Consider the following 14,335-nt stretch of genomic DNA (forward strand, 5'->3'; position numbering starts at 1 on the left):
ATACAGCTATACTGCAATTAGGGATGGGTAAGAACTTCAGTTCAGTTTGGTTTTATTAAGACTTTTACCTACATTTTCAATGTTCTCCATATTTGGAACAAAAGGAACTTCGAGACTAAAAAGAAAAAGAATGGGGGGGGGGAGATCTGACAGATTTGTCCATCCAGGCCCAGGGCTTTGAGTGCTTTCACTCTTAAAAGTGTAGGTTTAAATTCAACCGTGTCAGTGCTTAATTAGGGTTGCCACTTCTTCTTTTCTGACAGGCTCCTCATCATTAACAGCTGTATGGCTCTGCAGGCAGGGAATTCACCTGCCTATTCCCTCTTCATGCTGGGAATAGCTGTGCCAGTTGAATTTGGCTGGTGAGAATTTCACCAGCAGATGGGTGAAATTCTCCCATTTGGCAGATGGGTGAGAATTTCATTTCAGTCATTTTAAATCAGAATTTACCAAAATTTGCAAACTTCTTCATATTTGAGAGATCTTTGAGATTAAAAAAGAAGAATTTGGGAAATAGCAAAACTGACACATTCACCCATCCCTAATTGCAGTGAAAGGATTTAGTGATATATGGGTGTTATAAACTCTCCAGGTTTCAACAGCTCCTAAAATTAATTTCTTGCCTGAAATCATAGACACAAAGTCATGTGGGTGTACAAGCGCGTGCACACACACACACACACATTCCTACAAGATGTCAAGCTAGTAATTGAATGATGGAGCTCCCCTACCCCCAAAAGAAAGGATGAAAGCTCTGTGATACCACTTGAGTCCAAACTTATTCAAAGTCTTTCTTGATTAGAAGGAGACACCTGGAAATTCTCTCTTGAGATGAGGGTAGGGATGCATGGATGGTGTAAAATCCATTCTGTGTGTGTTTCACAGATTGGCAGGCGCTGTCATCCGCTCACTGGCAGAGTCAGATTTTTTATTTCTGAATTTGTGCAAATTCGCACAGGTGAAAATGCACAGATCCCCCCAAAATGCTCATTTTCACACTTTAGCCTATGGGGGAAATGCACATTTTGGGTCATTTTTTTTATTTTTGCAAATTTTTCTATGACTAAATTTGTGCAAAATTTGGGAAAGTTAGAAAAACGGTCCACAAGTCTGTGAATTCCTCCCGACAGGGGGAAAGCTGGTCTGCTGCAGAATCCATGGGTCAGATTCATGAAAATCCAAACTCATTTAGTTCCATTGCAGATTTCTCCAACATCCCTAGATCAGGGTGTCTTTCTTTAGTTAAGCAGAACTTGGCAGATAACAAGAAGAATTGTTCTTTCAATTTTTCTAATAACGGGCCACCATCTTGCCTTTCCACCATTGCTGAGGAATCAGGTAAGGTTTAGGCCTTTCTCTCCTACCTGTCAAGAGTTCTTCTGTGTTCAGATCAGTGATCAACCCTTCCCTGGAACCTTTACTATAAGGGTCAGGAAATACCGCATGACACACTCTGGCCGTTTTATTGTCAGGAGGTTTCCTAACTGGTCAGGCTGTTTTCCCTTGAGTTTTAGACCTGGGTGATGGCACACAAGGTGAATTAATTAGAAAATAATCTTTCTAAAGCACCTATAAAATTAAAAGACCCTGGCTTCAGGCAATCTCAAGGTGAAGACAGAGATAATATTTTTACAATGGTAGGTTCATTCAGAAGTGGCATCACTGTCTTCAATCCAAATGAAATCTTGCCTCTAGATGGTAAAGCTCTCAGAAGACTAGCTCTGCACATTGAGGCTGAACACAAGCTCTGTGTCATTCTGATTAGCTGGTGCCCATTATGTCATGAATCAACATCCCATCCGGAGAGGGATTTTGCAACTGTTTTAATTTTTTTAAAGTGATTTCTGGTTTTTGTTTTAATAAAGCAAAGAATGGATAAATGGATGTTTAAATGAATAACAGTACATAAGGCACTTAAAAAATAAATAACAAACAAAAGTCAGACAATCAGCTTGAAGCAAGGGGGAGCCAGAGAAAAAGTGGAAGCTAGAACAAAATGTTGCAGCGTATCCACACCTAGTTACAGGAGAGCTTCTTTTCAGGGTTCCATCCATCCACTCATTCCTTTTCCAGAATACTACAAGGGGCACAAGCAGGTGAGTTCACTGTTCATCCTTCCCTTTGTCCAGGTTTCCATTTCTCTTTTCCAGTTCACACATAACTCTCTCTCTCGTGACTCCTAGTTCCTGCCTAAAACTGATGTTCCGCACTCTGCTGAAATGGCCACAAAAACTGGTTAACATGAGAATTTTGGTGTGTTCAGCTGTGATAGCCCCTTGCCTGGTGGTTTGATTCATGGTTCAAATAGATTGAAATTATCCAGTTACCGCCATTCTTTGTTTTAGACCACATCCCTTCCTTTGCATTGTGGACTGCTTGCTGGCTGCTGGCCCCAAGCCTTCATAAAGCGAGATGTGCGTGTCTCGCAGCAAGAGAGCCCTGTCAGCAATGTGGTAAATAAATAAAGTGGAGGAAATATGTTATTGCTTTTATATCTAATGTCTAAAGCCATCTCGGTCAATAAAAGCTGAACACAGAAAAATCCACTGAAGCTGAAATTGCCCGTCAACCACCTATAGATGCCATCAGTGTCTAGCATATAAACAGTAATATAATTATATAATGTCCGCAGAATACCCTGCTACTCTGTGTAAGAACTTGAAAACAATCATAAAAAGCTTTTGATTCTGTTTTCTTTGGAGAGAACCTTTGAAAAACTTTTGTTCTTAAATATAACTGATTTCAACCAATAAGTCTTGATGGAAAGCGTGTCCCTAGGATGTACTTCACATTCCTCTTCTTAATACATTTTATTCTGAGTGAAGGAAGCATATCCGAGACGCTCTCAGTAAAATCATTTGGTCGCAAATGGTCACTGTTCCAGGAGCACTGTTCCAGGACACTGCAGTACCCTCCAACAGATGATCAAGAATATGAAAATCCCAAGACTCTGTGTTGATATTCTAAAGGCAATTCTAATCATTTTATCCCCTTTATTCCGTTAACATCTCAGGGGCCAATTTTCAACTGTTTTTGCTTTATTTTGGGAACTGTTGGCTTGTTGTTTCTCAGCGACACAGGGCAAGCAAAACAGGAAAGGGAGAAGTTTTATTGGAGAATTCTCTGTGATGGATGGATTTCTCAACTTAATATTTTTGTCTAGAACTGGGCAGCTTTGCATTTTATAGTTACGGATGCTCAAGGATTTTATACAGCAGCCCCCTCTCTGCCTGGGTTTCATGAGTTGGTGAAAACATTTCTTTTTAATTTCTTTTGACAGGTTTTGCCTTATGTGGTGGTTGATATTTTACTTCAGGTTGCGTTATATTTACAGTCCCCACTCTGTCTTATTTTGTGGTATTTTAAAATGTATCTTTTATGATATTGTGATTTACATTTGTTGCGCAACACTTTTGAGTATCTTATAGGTGTGTGTGTGTGTGTGTGTGTGTGAGAGAGAGAGAGAGAGAGAGAGAGAGAGCTTCTCACCCTTCAGCAGGGACTGGATCCATTCTAATGACCCTTGCAGGATCAAGTACCCACACACACACATACACACACACACACTTAGTCCTAGCCCAGAAAAAGATGAGAAAAGGGCTTAGACATCTAAATGTCATATTTCGGGGAGGGGACAACCACAGTCACAGAGAGTGAGCACAAAGTAGTGCTGTGCCAAAAATTTCTCCCGCATTCTTTTCAACCATTCTCATTCAATTTGACAGAAAAGAAATTGCCTTCGAAAAGAAATTCAAGGAGAAATCTCAGAGAATTCTCATTGGTTGGGTTTGGGGTTCTTGGGCTTACCATACTTATGAGGTGGCTGAGGAGAGTGCATGAGTGTCCTCGCTGTCATTGTACAATCATCTCTGTGGCAGTCTGTAGCCTCCTCGGCTTCCCGCACTTCCATTAAAGCCATCATGAGGAAGACATCATGAAGCAATTCCTCCCATGGGTTTCTTTTAGTTCAGGAAGTGCAGGTGGCCTAGGAGGCTGCAGAGCAATGGAAAGATGTGTAACAGAGAGAGAAAACACACACTGCACCCTCGGCCACCTTGCAGTGATTAGGTAAGCTCAAAATTCTGCCACAGAAAAGTTGAAGCCTCAGTATAGTTGATTCTGTTGCCACTTGCAGAAGCAGTGCAGTAAACCAAAAACACTTAGGAAAAAAATGAAAGAACCTGTGCTATGACCCCTGCCATTAGTGACCCCTCTCTGTGAGCAACTGTTGGAGAACTTCCCCTCCCCTAGGAGAAATTTGGTGAAATTCTCCCCACCACCACCATTTCTCTGCCCACAAATAGGCTGGAGAATTTTGAGTGGCCATTTGTGCACAGCTCTAGCGTAAAGCCAATTCAGCTCTGTGAAATGCAGCAACAAATAAGACTAGCAGAACAAAGAAACTGCATCTATTAACCAGCACCTGGCCAGCATCGTCCTTCTATTTCAGGGCTGCAGAACCTCTTTCAGCCCAAGGGCCAAATTCAATTTTGGAGAAGCTCCAAAGGCAAAGGCAAAGGCAGAGGGGGCAGGAAAGAATGTACAAAAAAATGCCAGCCTATTTTAGCTTTAAGTTGTTGCTGCCAGTAACTATGGCTTAGGAAAGGCATTGCGACCTTTTAGAATGGGGAAAAGCCATGTAAAAACCACCAAACAGTTGGTAGTTACCTGAAAGGGGCATGGGCATCTGGGAACCCCAAAAGGGCCAGATTGGAACCCCAGATGGGCCAGATTTGGCCCACGGGCCTGAGCTTCAACACACCTGTCCTGCTTTCTCAAGTAAAACTACAAGGAGACTCAGATAGGGATGTGCGAATCGGCAAAACTGGAGCTTGCTGAAGTTTGCCGAATTTCATCTCGACACTCGTTCCCACTCGAGTCCGCTTCACATCGCGAGCTTTGTTTGGTTTTTTGCATGAAAATCTGTGAATCTTTTTGTGCATATTTTCCAAATGTATGCATCAGTTATGAGCATCTTCAAAATGTATGCAATCCTCTCTCATTGATTAAAGCATAGTTGTGCACATTTTTCAAAAGCATGCATTTCTTCATGCACATTTCTCAAATGTGTGCATGCTGTTGAATGCATTTGGGGGGTCCGCAAATCACATTGTGAGTCTGGAAATGTACAGACTTTGACTGCAGATTGCATCCAAGTCCATGTTCAGTTCAGAAGGTATGAAATGGGTAAAAGCCTGATCAAAAATCAACTGAAATTAATTTATAATACATCCCTAGATTCAAATAAGCCAGATATGTTTCAGCTTGGCCTGTTGTTCAACCTCCTAGCATAGGTATAGCCAAGCTAAGGAGGGCTGGGAGTAAGTCCTGGTCACCACCCCACCCTGCAAATTTATTTTTGGATGTTATGCCAAGAGCAGAATAGGAGTCCCACTTCTGTCATATTCCCTATTCCTGCCCTTGCTTCATTGTTATAAAGAGAGGGTCTAAGCTACCTATTTGCTCCAAAGGGGAAGCCTACGTAACCACAGAGACACTTTTTAAAAATCTGAATTCATAATCTACAATAAATCCTTACGGTTCAGTTTCCACAATCAGTTACAAATTAGAATCCACACACTGCACAATAGAAGCTTCCTCCACAAGTAGAGCACACTTCAAAAATTCTGTTACATTATTACTCTGAAATAAATACCACTCTCTGGTTCTGACCTCATAAATCAGGAACATGCATTAGAATAATGATGCTAGACATAAACAGGCATTGAGCTGGGAGAAACCGCACCTTTCCTTAACCAGATTCCCTGATTGTGTGAACAAATGTGTCATCAAAGTATGCTTTCCACTTTCAGCCCTCTTTTATACATCTCTTGATTTGGTTGCAACACATTTCCCTTGTGCAGTGGTGTTATTCCGAAACTGTAACTCAATGCATCACAGTTGTACAGCACCTTGTTATTGTACTATTAACAAAATGGCTGCTGCTAGAAATAGATTTTTGACTGCAGCCTCAACTTGGCTGATGTTGTGTTATCAGTGGTTTAGGGGTAAATTTTGAAGTGTAGGTGCTCATCATGACAGGCCCCATAACCATGCCCCCATGCCCCCAAGGAGAGTCCAAAAATGCAGGAAGTTATGTCAATCCATAACAACAAACCAGTTCTAGCAATTTTCATCTCCACCAGGAGCAGGTCTTCAGTAAAGCTAATGGATCTCAATTGCCCACTCAAGACCAACCACCCCAAAATTATTTGCATTAACAAGGAACAACATATTGTTGCTGGGAAAATCCATTTCTCCCCAGCTACTGTCAGGATTGCAGCTAAGCGCAGAGAAAATAGGGGAGCCTGAAAGGGTAGAGTAGATGACACCATTGTCCCTGCTTATTTATTTTGTTTGTTTATTTACCACATGTATATGTTCCACATCTAGACAAATTCTGAGGCAGTGAACAATAAAAAAATACAAAGATAAGATAAAAGAATAAAACTCTATGTTAAAAACTATTTTTAAGAAATAACAGAATTCCAATAAAAACCATCAGTCAAGGAAGGCTTCCTGAACTAAATGTGTTTTCAGGAGGTACCTGAAACGACACCATGTTGGCACCTGCCTGACTTTCAGAGGCAGGGAGTTCCATAGAAAGGGGGTGGCCACATGGAAGGCTCTTCTCTAGGTGAATTTAAATTGGGCCATAGGTCCATGTGGAACCACCAAGAGTATGCCTTTTGATGACCTTGGTGACCATGCAGGCTGATAGGGGAGAAGGTGCTCTCTCAAGTATCCTGGTCCCAAGTTGTTTAGGATTTATACACTGCCAAAACCTTAAACCTGGCCTGGTAGCAAATAGGCAGCCAATCCCAGCACTTCAAACCTGTCAGCCGTAGTTCTACTACACCACTGTGTGCTGTGCTTATTTTCTTGGATCTGTGTATCCTATCTTTTCTATAATTAGGTGGCTTTGTTTTGAGGCTCATAAACCATATCGTACCTTGTTTTCTTCACAGTGCCTCCAGATGACCCAATAATTATCGGTGGGCCCATCATCAGCCTACGAGCTGGAGACCCTCTGAATTTGACCTGCCATGCTGACAACGCCAAACCAGCAGCATCCATTATTTGGATGCAGAGAGGAGAAGTAATAAATGGAGCAACCTATTCCAAGGTAAGGAGACTTCCTTGTGTGGGTCGGATGCCAGGAGTTCTAAGCATTGTTTGGAAGAATTGCCCTCAACAAAGAGACCTTTTCAAACTGCAGCTGCCTTTTTCTGTCTTCGTTAGAGCATTGGTTCACACAGTTGGTGGTGACCAGGCCATCAAACTCGGGACGTACAAGGATTTTGTTTCAGTCCATTAAACATCAGATCTGAGCCTGTTCACATTCGTGAACACAAATGTAAAGACAAACACAATTTGGGGGCAAAACTCACATATTCCCAAGTTTGTGATCACAACATGTGTTCATTAACAAAACGTGCACTTTTTTAAAAAATGCATTTTGAAAAAAAAATGCACCTTCATGCTTTAGTCAATCATCAGAAAACATGCATTTGGATGCACACTTTAAAAAAATGCCTACTCAAATGTGCACTTTCCCCATTTGAACAATACAAAGCTTGCATTTGGGAAAGAGGTGGAATGAGCTTTGAGCATCACTGATTCTCTCATCCCTACATCATATGTAAGGATCTCCATATGGAGCATTCAAATCACATCCTTTATGAAAAAGAGGTCACCCTTCTTCCTCCATGGAACACAAGATGTAATTCCAAGTGAGTCTCCCATGCAGGCACTAACCAGACCCAGGCCTGCTTAGCTTCAGTAAGGTTATTGTCTTATACACCTTCCTATTAGGGCTGTGCACTGCACTGGCCTGAAGCCTGAGCTCCAGGTCTAAGCAGGGAGCATCATGCCGCTTCATGCCACCTCCGAGGTGAGGCAGCCTCTGCTGCTGCCACCATCACCCAGCCCCCAGCTCTCTACCTGGTTTCTCTCAACACGCCCTGGCAGCCATCTTCTTGTCCCAGTGGGAGGGGAGCCATCTTTAAAATGGTGACTCCCTGTATTTCCTGCAGGATCTATTTCCAGAAATACATGGAGTTTCCATTTTAAAAATGGCTCCCCCCTGGAGCAACAAGATGGCTGCCCAGGTGGTGGCTCCCCTGGCAGCAGCTCCCCCAGTGGTATCAGTGGTTCCCCTGGCATCTGGTGGTATGCGAGAGCCCAGGTAAGTTGCTGGGAGCTGGGTGGCACATCGGGGGGGGGGAGCTGGATTCGGATGTCCAAATCCTGCTTCGTCTCCAGAGGCTGAAGTGGGTCAGGGCCCACCAAATCAGCCCAAAGCAAATTGGGCCTGCCTTGGAAGCCCTGAAGTGGCTTCCAAGGCAGATTGGAGGGTCCATGCAGAGTCCTACTTCCTATCATGCTCTGGGACCTTGTGTGTGGTGGATGCTGGGGACACACGGAAAGCAAGGACAAAGAAAAAAAGTTATTTCTTCCCAGAGTGTACACTTAACTTTTAGAGCTCTCTGCCACAAGATGCGATGATGATCAGCAGCTTAGATGGTTTTGTAAAATTATGAGACAAATTAGGATCGACGACCATTTCCATTCCCGTCCTTTTTCTACTTCCATGTCATGTCTTTTTAGATCAGAGGGGCTGAATCTTTTCAAATTTGGATTGAAATTTGGAGGAGTTGGCAAGGACAACATTCCAGTGAGGGTGGAGCAAAAGGCAAAGCAGGTGGGGCCGAATATACAAAAAATATGAACATATCGTAGCTTCAAGCTCTTACTGTCCATCACTAAGCCTTAGCACAGGCAACTTTAAAACCAAGCCTTTGCAGGAAGTAAATGTTGTTCTGGGCAAAGGGTTCCTATTCTAGGTGGAGATGCCTGTAGCTAGGCTGTGTGGCTTCCTTCTGTCTCAGGGCATCCCCATTTTACAATCGTGACGCATGGCTGTAATTTCTCAAAGAGTGCTCGGCACCCAGGTGCAGCCTTTATATTTGTTTCTAAGAGTTTATTTCTGCTGAAAAAGGACATTCTTCTGCTGAAAAATACCACAGTGGTGCCTCTCAGGCAGGCAAGAAGCATAAGAGCTCGGGGAGCCAAGGCTGCAGAAAAGAAATAACTCTAACCTCTCTGCATTATAAGCAGGAATCACCAGGATGTGGGTATCTACTTCATTCCCTTCAGGGCAACTTTATCTTTGACCGTCTTGAGGTTTTTATTATTGTAGGAGTGTGGATCTGGGTTCATCTCCCTTTGCCATATCTTCATAGTCAGACTGGGAGGACAGGCCACTTTCCCAGCAAGTATTGCTAATCGTTTGTTAGTATGATGGAGTGGAAGGGAGAAGGCAGAGGTCAGGAGGTTAGGTGCATGGAAATCCAACATGCCAGTAAGGAATGAACAGTGTTGGAGCTGAGCCATAGCAGCTCTCCTACGAACATCAGAAGCTGCACTGCATTGAATCAGACACTGATCCATCTGCTCTAGCATTGTTGGCACTGGCTAGTATTTGGCCTTCTGGCAGAAGTCTCTCAGTCATCACTTACTATTTGGCCTCTTTAACTAGAGATACCAGGGATCGAACCTGGGAACTTCTGCATGCTTGTTTTCAGCATGTGAGCTAGGATTGAACTCTGCCCATCCCTGAAATGGGATTCATGCATCAAAATGATAGGATTTTGTGCCCCCCCCCACCCTTCCCACAGCCTTTAAGGGGGGAAAAGTCGGGGAGTAGTTCTCCAGGTGGTTTCTATATATATAACTGCCGTGTTTTTGCGCGCGCATATATATATGTGTGTGTGTCTGTGTGTGTGCGCGCGCATATATGTGTGTCTGTGTGTGTGCGCGCGCACATATATATGTGTGTGTGTGTGTGTTTGTATATATGCACACACACATATATGCACACACACACACACACACACACTTCACTACAATAGCAGCATAAGAATACCATTCCAATACAAATTGTGAGCCAGTGTACTGTAGTGGCTAGGGTGTTGGACTGGGAGCTGGGAGATCCAGGTTCTAGTCCCCCACTCAGCCATGGAAGCTCATTGGGTGACTTTGGGCCAGTCACAGACTCTCAGCCTAACCTATCTCATAGGGTTGTTGTTGTGAGGATAAAATGGAGAGGAGGAGGATTATGTACGCCGCCTTGGGTTCCTCATAGAGGAAAAAGGTGTGATACAAAGGTAATAATAAATATATCAGCAATAGTTAAAACCACGGGCAAAATCCAATGTTGCCCATCCTCTAGCAGAGCTGGCCCCTGATTCTGGTCTGAGTGTGGCCAGCCCTGCCAGTTCCATTCTGCAAGTGTCCCCTACCACTCATGGAATGACAATTTAACACTTCCAGGGGCAAGCCCCAAAATGAGTAGAAACGCTCATTTCTGGAAGGGGGCAGGTCAGCAGAGCTCCCTTATGTGTGCTCCACCAACCTGCCCCCTTCCAGAAACAAGCTTTTCTGCTCATTTTGGAATGCCCCAGAAGTGCTCAATCGCTGTTCTGTGAGCGGTGGGAGCCACTTGAGGAACGGAATTGGCAGGACTGGCCATTCATGCAAGGGCAGCATTGGATTGTGCCCCAGATAATGTAAATATGCAGTATGCACCATCAGTTAAAGACATACTGAAACATCCAGGTCTTTAAGACCCATTTAAAAAAGAATGAGGGAGGAAGGCCAGGTGTACCTCCTGTGAAAGGGCACACCCTAAAGATGGAGCCACCACAGAAAAGGTCCCATTTCTTGTGCCCACAAATCTGATAGATCGTATCAGCGGGCACATGAGCAGGGACTCTGGGCCTAATTGTAGGGCCCAAGCAGGTTTATAGAAGTTCAGCTGGTCCTTCAAAGTGATGTAAGTTACTTTTACCCACTTTTTAAGGCCAAGCCCTCAAATAGCACTTTGTAAAATAAAATAAAAATAGAATTGAATCTAATGAGATAATTATCAAAACAATCCATAAAACATCATCAGAATGAAATGTAGTGAGTCAACAATAAAATCACTGGAAGGCTTGTTGGAACAAAAATGTCACGGAGGGGAGTAAATGAAGTTCCTGATCAAGGGAGTTACAAAGATGTGGGGGCAACCACTGAAAGGGCTGTGTGCTTGACTGCTGCTAACCGGATCTTTCTTAGTGGCAGACCAGAGAATCGGTCTGAGAATAAGATCTGAAGCTGATCTTATGGCCTGGGTAGAAAATATGTGCCACATTTGGACAGCAAGGAAGCATAGAAAGAGAGGGATTCGTAGTAGTTGCTCCACAATGAGGACACCGCTTAGAGACTTGAATGTTGTCCAAAATTGTTGAAATACTCTTTTTAGCTGAGTGAGCTTTTAGGGTTCTGGGGATATGGCAGCAGATGATTGGGTGGGTTAATGTTATATTCATAGCTATTTAATTGGACTTCAATTGCATTTTAATAGACTTTTAATGGGATATATACACATTTTTAATATTTGTGATTAATATGTGTGTGTTTTAAAATTAACTATTATCTCCCCTGAGCCTTTAACATGGTACAGATGATACACTTCAATAAAGTACTATCCTCACATCCTGTAATCTTGTCCTATCCTGTTTATTGATTAAATCCTTGAAAAGATGCAAGGGCATCCAATCCTGATGTTAATTTCCAAATGTTTCAGCTTCTGTGAGCATCAAATGTCATTTTGGAAGTGACCCAAAGAGCATCCTAGATTTGGGTTTCCTAACAACTACAACAGAGTGCTGAACCCTGAGCTGTAATGTAAAGAATCCAGTGTAGGCTGTCCTAAAAGCCCCATTCACATGTCTATTTCCTTGGATGTATGGAAGGGTGGGGTTGGAAAGCAGGATCATACTTGTTGCCTACTCCCTCTGACTTCCTCACATCCAGTGGGAAGTCAGAGCACTTAGGGCACAATCCTATGCATGATTAGACAGAAAAAGGTCCTACAACTCTGAGCATTCCCCAACCAGCATGGGTGGCTGGAGACTGGTAGCAGATGTAGGAATTGTTTCTGTCTAAACATGCATAGGATTGTGCCGTTAGGCATATAAAAATGTGCGTGCATAGGCTACGGATGTATGAATAATTTGTCTCAATTATGATCAAATAATAATTTTGATCAGGAACTACCAGTTCACAACTTCAGGACTGAACATGGACTTGGATGCTATCTGTGGTTAGGGATGGCAGAGAATTCCGCCGTGGACTCCAATGAGGCCGGATTCTTAGAATCCAGCCTGCTAGAGTCTGTGGCGGAACAGACTGCTCCCCATCACAACCCGGGGGAATCCGCGCCTGCCAGATCCTACGCACCACCAGCCCTCTGCTGCCATCCACTGCCACCTGTCCTGTCCACTGCCGCCTGTCTTCGGACGTATATGGCATCCGGCGTAGCGGGCGCCATTTGTGTCCCTACCTTTGGCCGTGATAGGCTACATAAAACTTTACGTAGCCTATCACAGCAAAGAGCAGGGATGCAAGTAGCATCTGCTGCACCATTTGCATCCCTGCCTTTTGCCGTGATAGGCTACATAAGTGTTCACTATGCCATTTGCGTCCCTGCTCTTTGCTGTGATAGATTTACATAGCCTATCACAGCAAAAGGCAGGGACACAAATGGCGTAGCGGATGCTATTTGCATCCCTGCTCTTTGCCATGATAGACTACGTAAAGATTTACATAGCCTATCATGGCCAAAGGCAGGGACACAAATGGCATCCGCTATGCCAGACGCCATTTGCATCCCCAGACCGGCCGCGGCCGGAAGTCCAGCAGCAGCCAGAGTTGGCCGGTGGCTCTGCGGACTCCCCGCGGAGTGGAGTCGGACAGGGAGGTTTCTGGAGGGAGGACCAGATCGCCTCCCCCCACCTGCGGACACCCCCACAGATCCCAGATAAGGGGATCCGTACATCCCTATCTGTGGTCAAAGTCCGGGCATTTCCAAGCTTGCAATGTGATTCATGGAGCCCTCAAAATGTTGGCAACAGCATGCGTACGTCTGAAAAATGTGCACGAAAAAATTGGTCCTTTTGAAAAATGCATACAAATATGTTTTAATCAATGGGAGAAGAATGCATACATTTCAAAGATGCACACAACTGATGCATACATTTGGAAAAACATGCATGAAAATATGCAAGAAAAGAAAAGCTTGTATTCTGATACAGACTCGAGGTGGAACAAGTTTTGAGATGGGAATTGGGAGAATTTCAGTGAGGTTGAGTTTTGCTGATTCTCACATCCCTAGCATGGGCTTGCATGAAAATCGTGGATTCTGAAAAATGCAGGACCCCACCCCCAACTGCATGGAGGGTCTGTTCTAACCTTTCAATGAATGCATGGAGGTCTGCAGTGGCAATAGTAAATCTGAACCTGCTCCCCCGCTCTGCATTCATATCCACAAATATGGTTATGTCAACAGGGCTAGGTATGGGAGAATGAATCAGCAGGGCTTCTCTCATTGAAGTTCTTCAAGTTCCACTCAGGCCTCACTTTGTCTCACTACTGCTGTTAATTGTGATCTTTTCATTCAAACAGGGAAGTGCACATTTAGGAATGCATGTTTTGGAAGTGTGCACCCAAATGCGCACTCCCACCCCACAAGACTAAAGCATGAAGATGCATCTTTTTTTGAAAAAGGCAAATTTTTAAAAGTGCACATTTTAATTTTTCAAAGGCAAACCCCCTTGAGCTTTTTCCCAAGAATGTACTCGCACTGATGTTCATGTTAGGAGATGTGAATGGGGCAAATTCGAGTAAAAAAAAAAATGACACAAAACAAAATTTTTGTACATCCCTAAACAGGACTAATGATTCTCAAAGACAAGCAGCTTACTCTGGGAGACAGCCAGTGCTGACAATACTGGACTAGGCAGGCAGCTTCCTTGACTAAAGTCACATGTGCAAAGACTCAGGCTGATTAGGATTCTTATTGTTCGGTGCATATGTGAAAGTGGAGCTGGACCAAGCAAGGCAGAGGAGTTAGTTAGGACAGAGAGACAATACTGGAAAGGACAGTCAGAGGCAGAATGGTAAGGAACTATCTAGGCAGGTGGTGGGCTCTCCCACACTGGAGGCATTCAAGTTGTCAGCCATCTGTCAGGGATGCTTTGACTTGGATTCCTGCATTGAGCAGGGGGTTGGACTTGATGGTCATGTAGGCCCCTTCCAACCCTACTATTCTATGATTCTATTATTAGTGAGCACAGAGTTGGTTTCCAGTATTATGATGAAGAGAGGCTGTTTGGAAGGCTAATTTACATGTTGATTGGTTTGCATTAACGGGCCAAGAATCACAGGAAGGTGAAAAATAAAATTCCATATCCTTCCCTTGCACTGCAACATGCACCCCCCCCTTTTT

The 14,335-nt window shown here is 43.7% G+C and overlaps 1 protein-coding gene across 2 annotated transcripts in view; it reads left to right on the plus strand.

Annotated features, from left to right (window-relative positions):
• KIRREL3 (kirre like nephrin family adhesion molecule 3) overlaps window positions 1-14,335 on the plus strand; it is a 1,205,284-nt gene that overhangs the window by 935,377 nt on the left and 255,572 nt on the right. For both annotated transcript variants that reach the window (XM_084803705.1, XM_084803706.1), the window contains exon 5: window positions 6,969-7,126. In XM_084803705.1, the coding sequence (XP_084659831.1) occupies window positions 6,969-7,126 (158 nt within the window). The remainder of the gene's footprint in view (window positions 1-6,968; window positions 7,127-14,335) is intronic.

The sequence above is a fragment of the Heloderma suspectum genome, chromosome 6 (assembly GCF_057233095.1).
Source record: "Heloderma suspectum isolate Gila_16-S chromosome 6, 16-S_ref, whole genome shotgun sequence".
Classification (NCBI taxonomy): Eukaryota; Metazoa; Chordata; class Lepidosauria; order Squamata; family Helodermatidae; genus Heloderma; species Heloderma suspectum.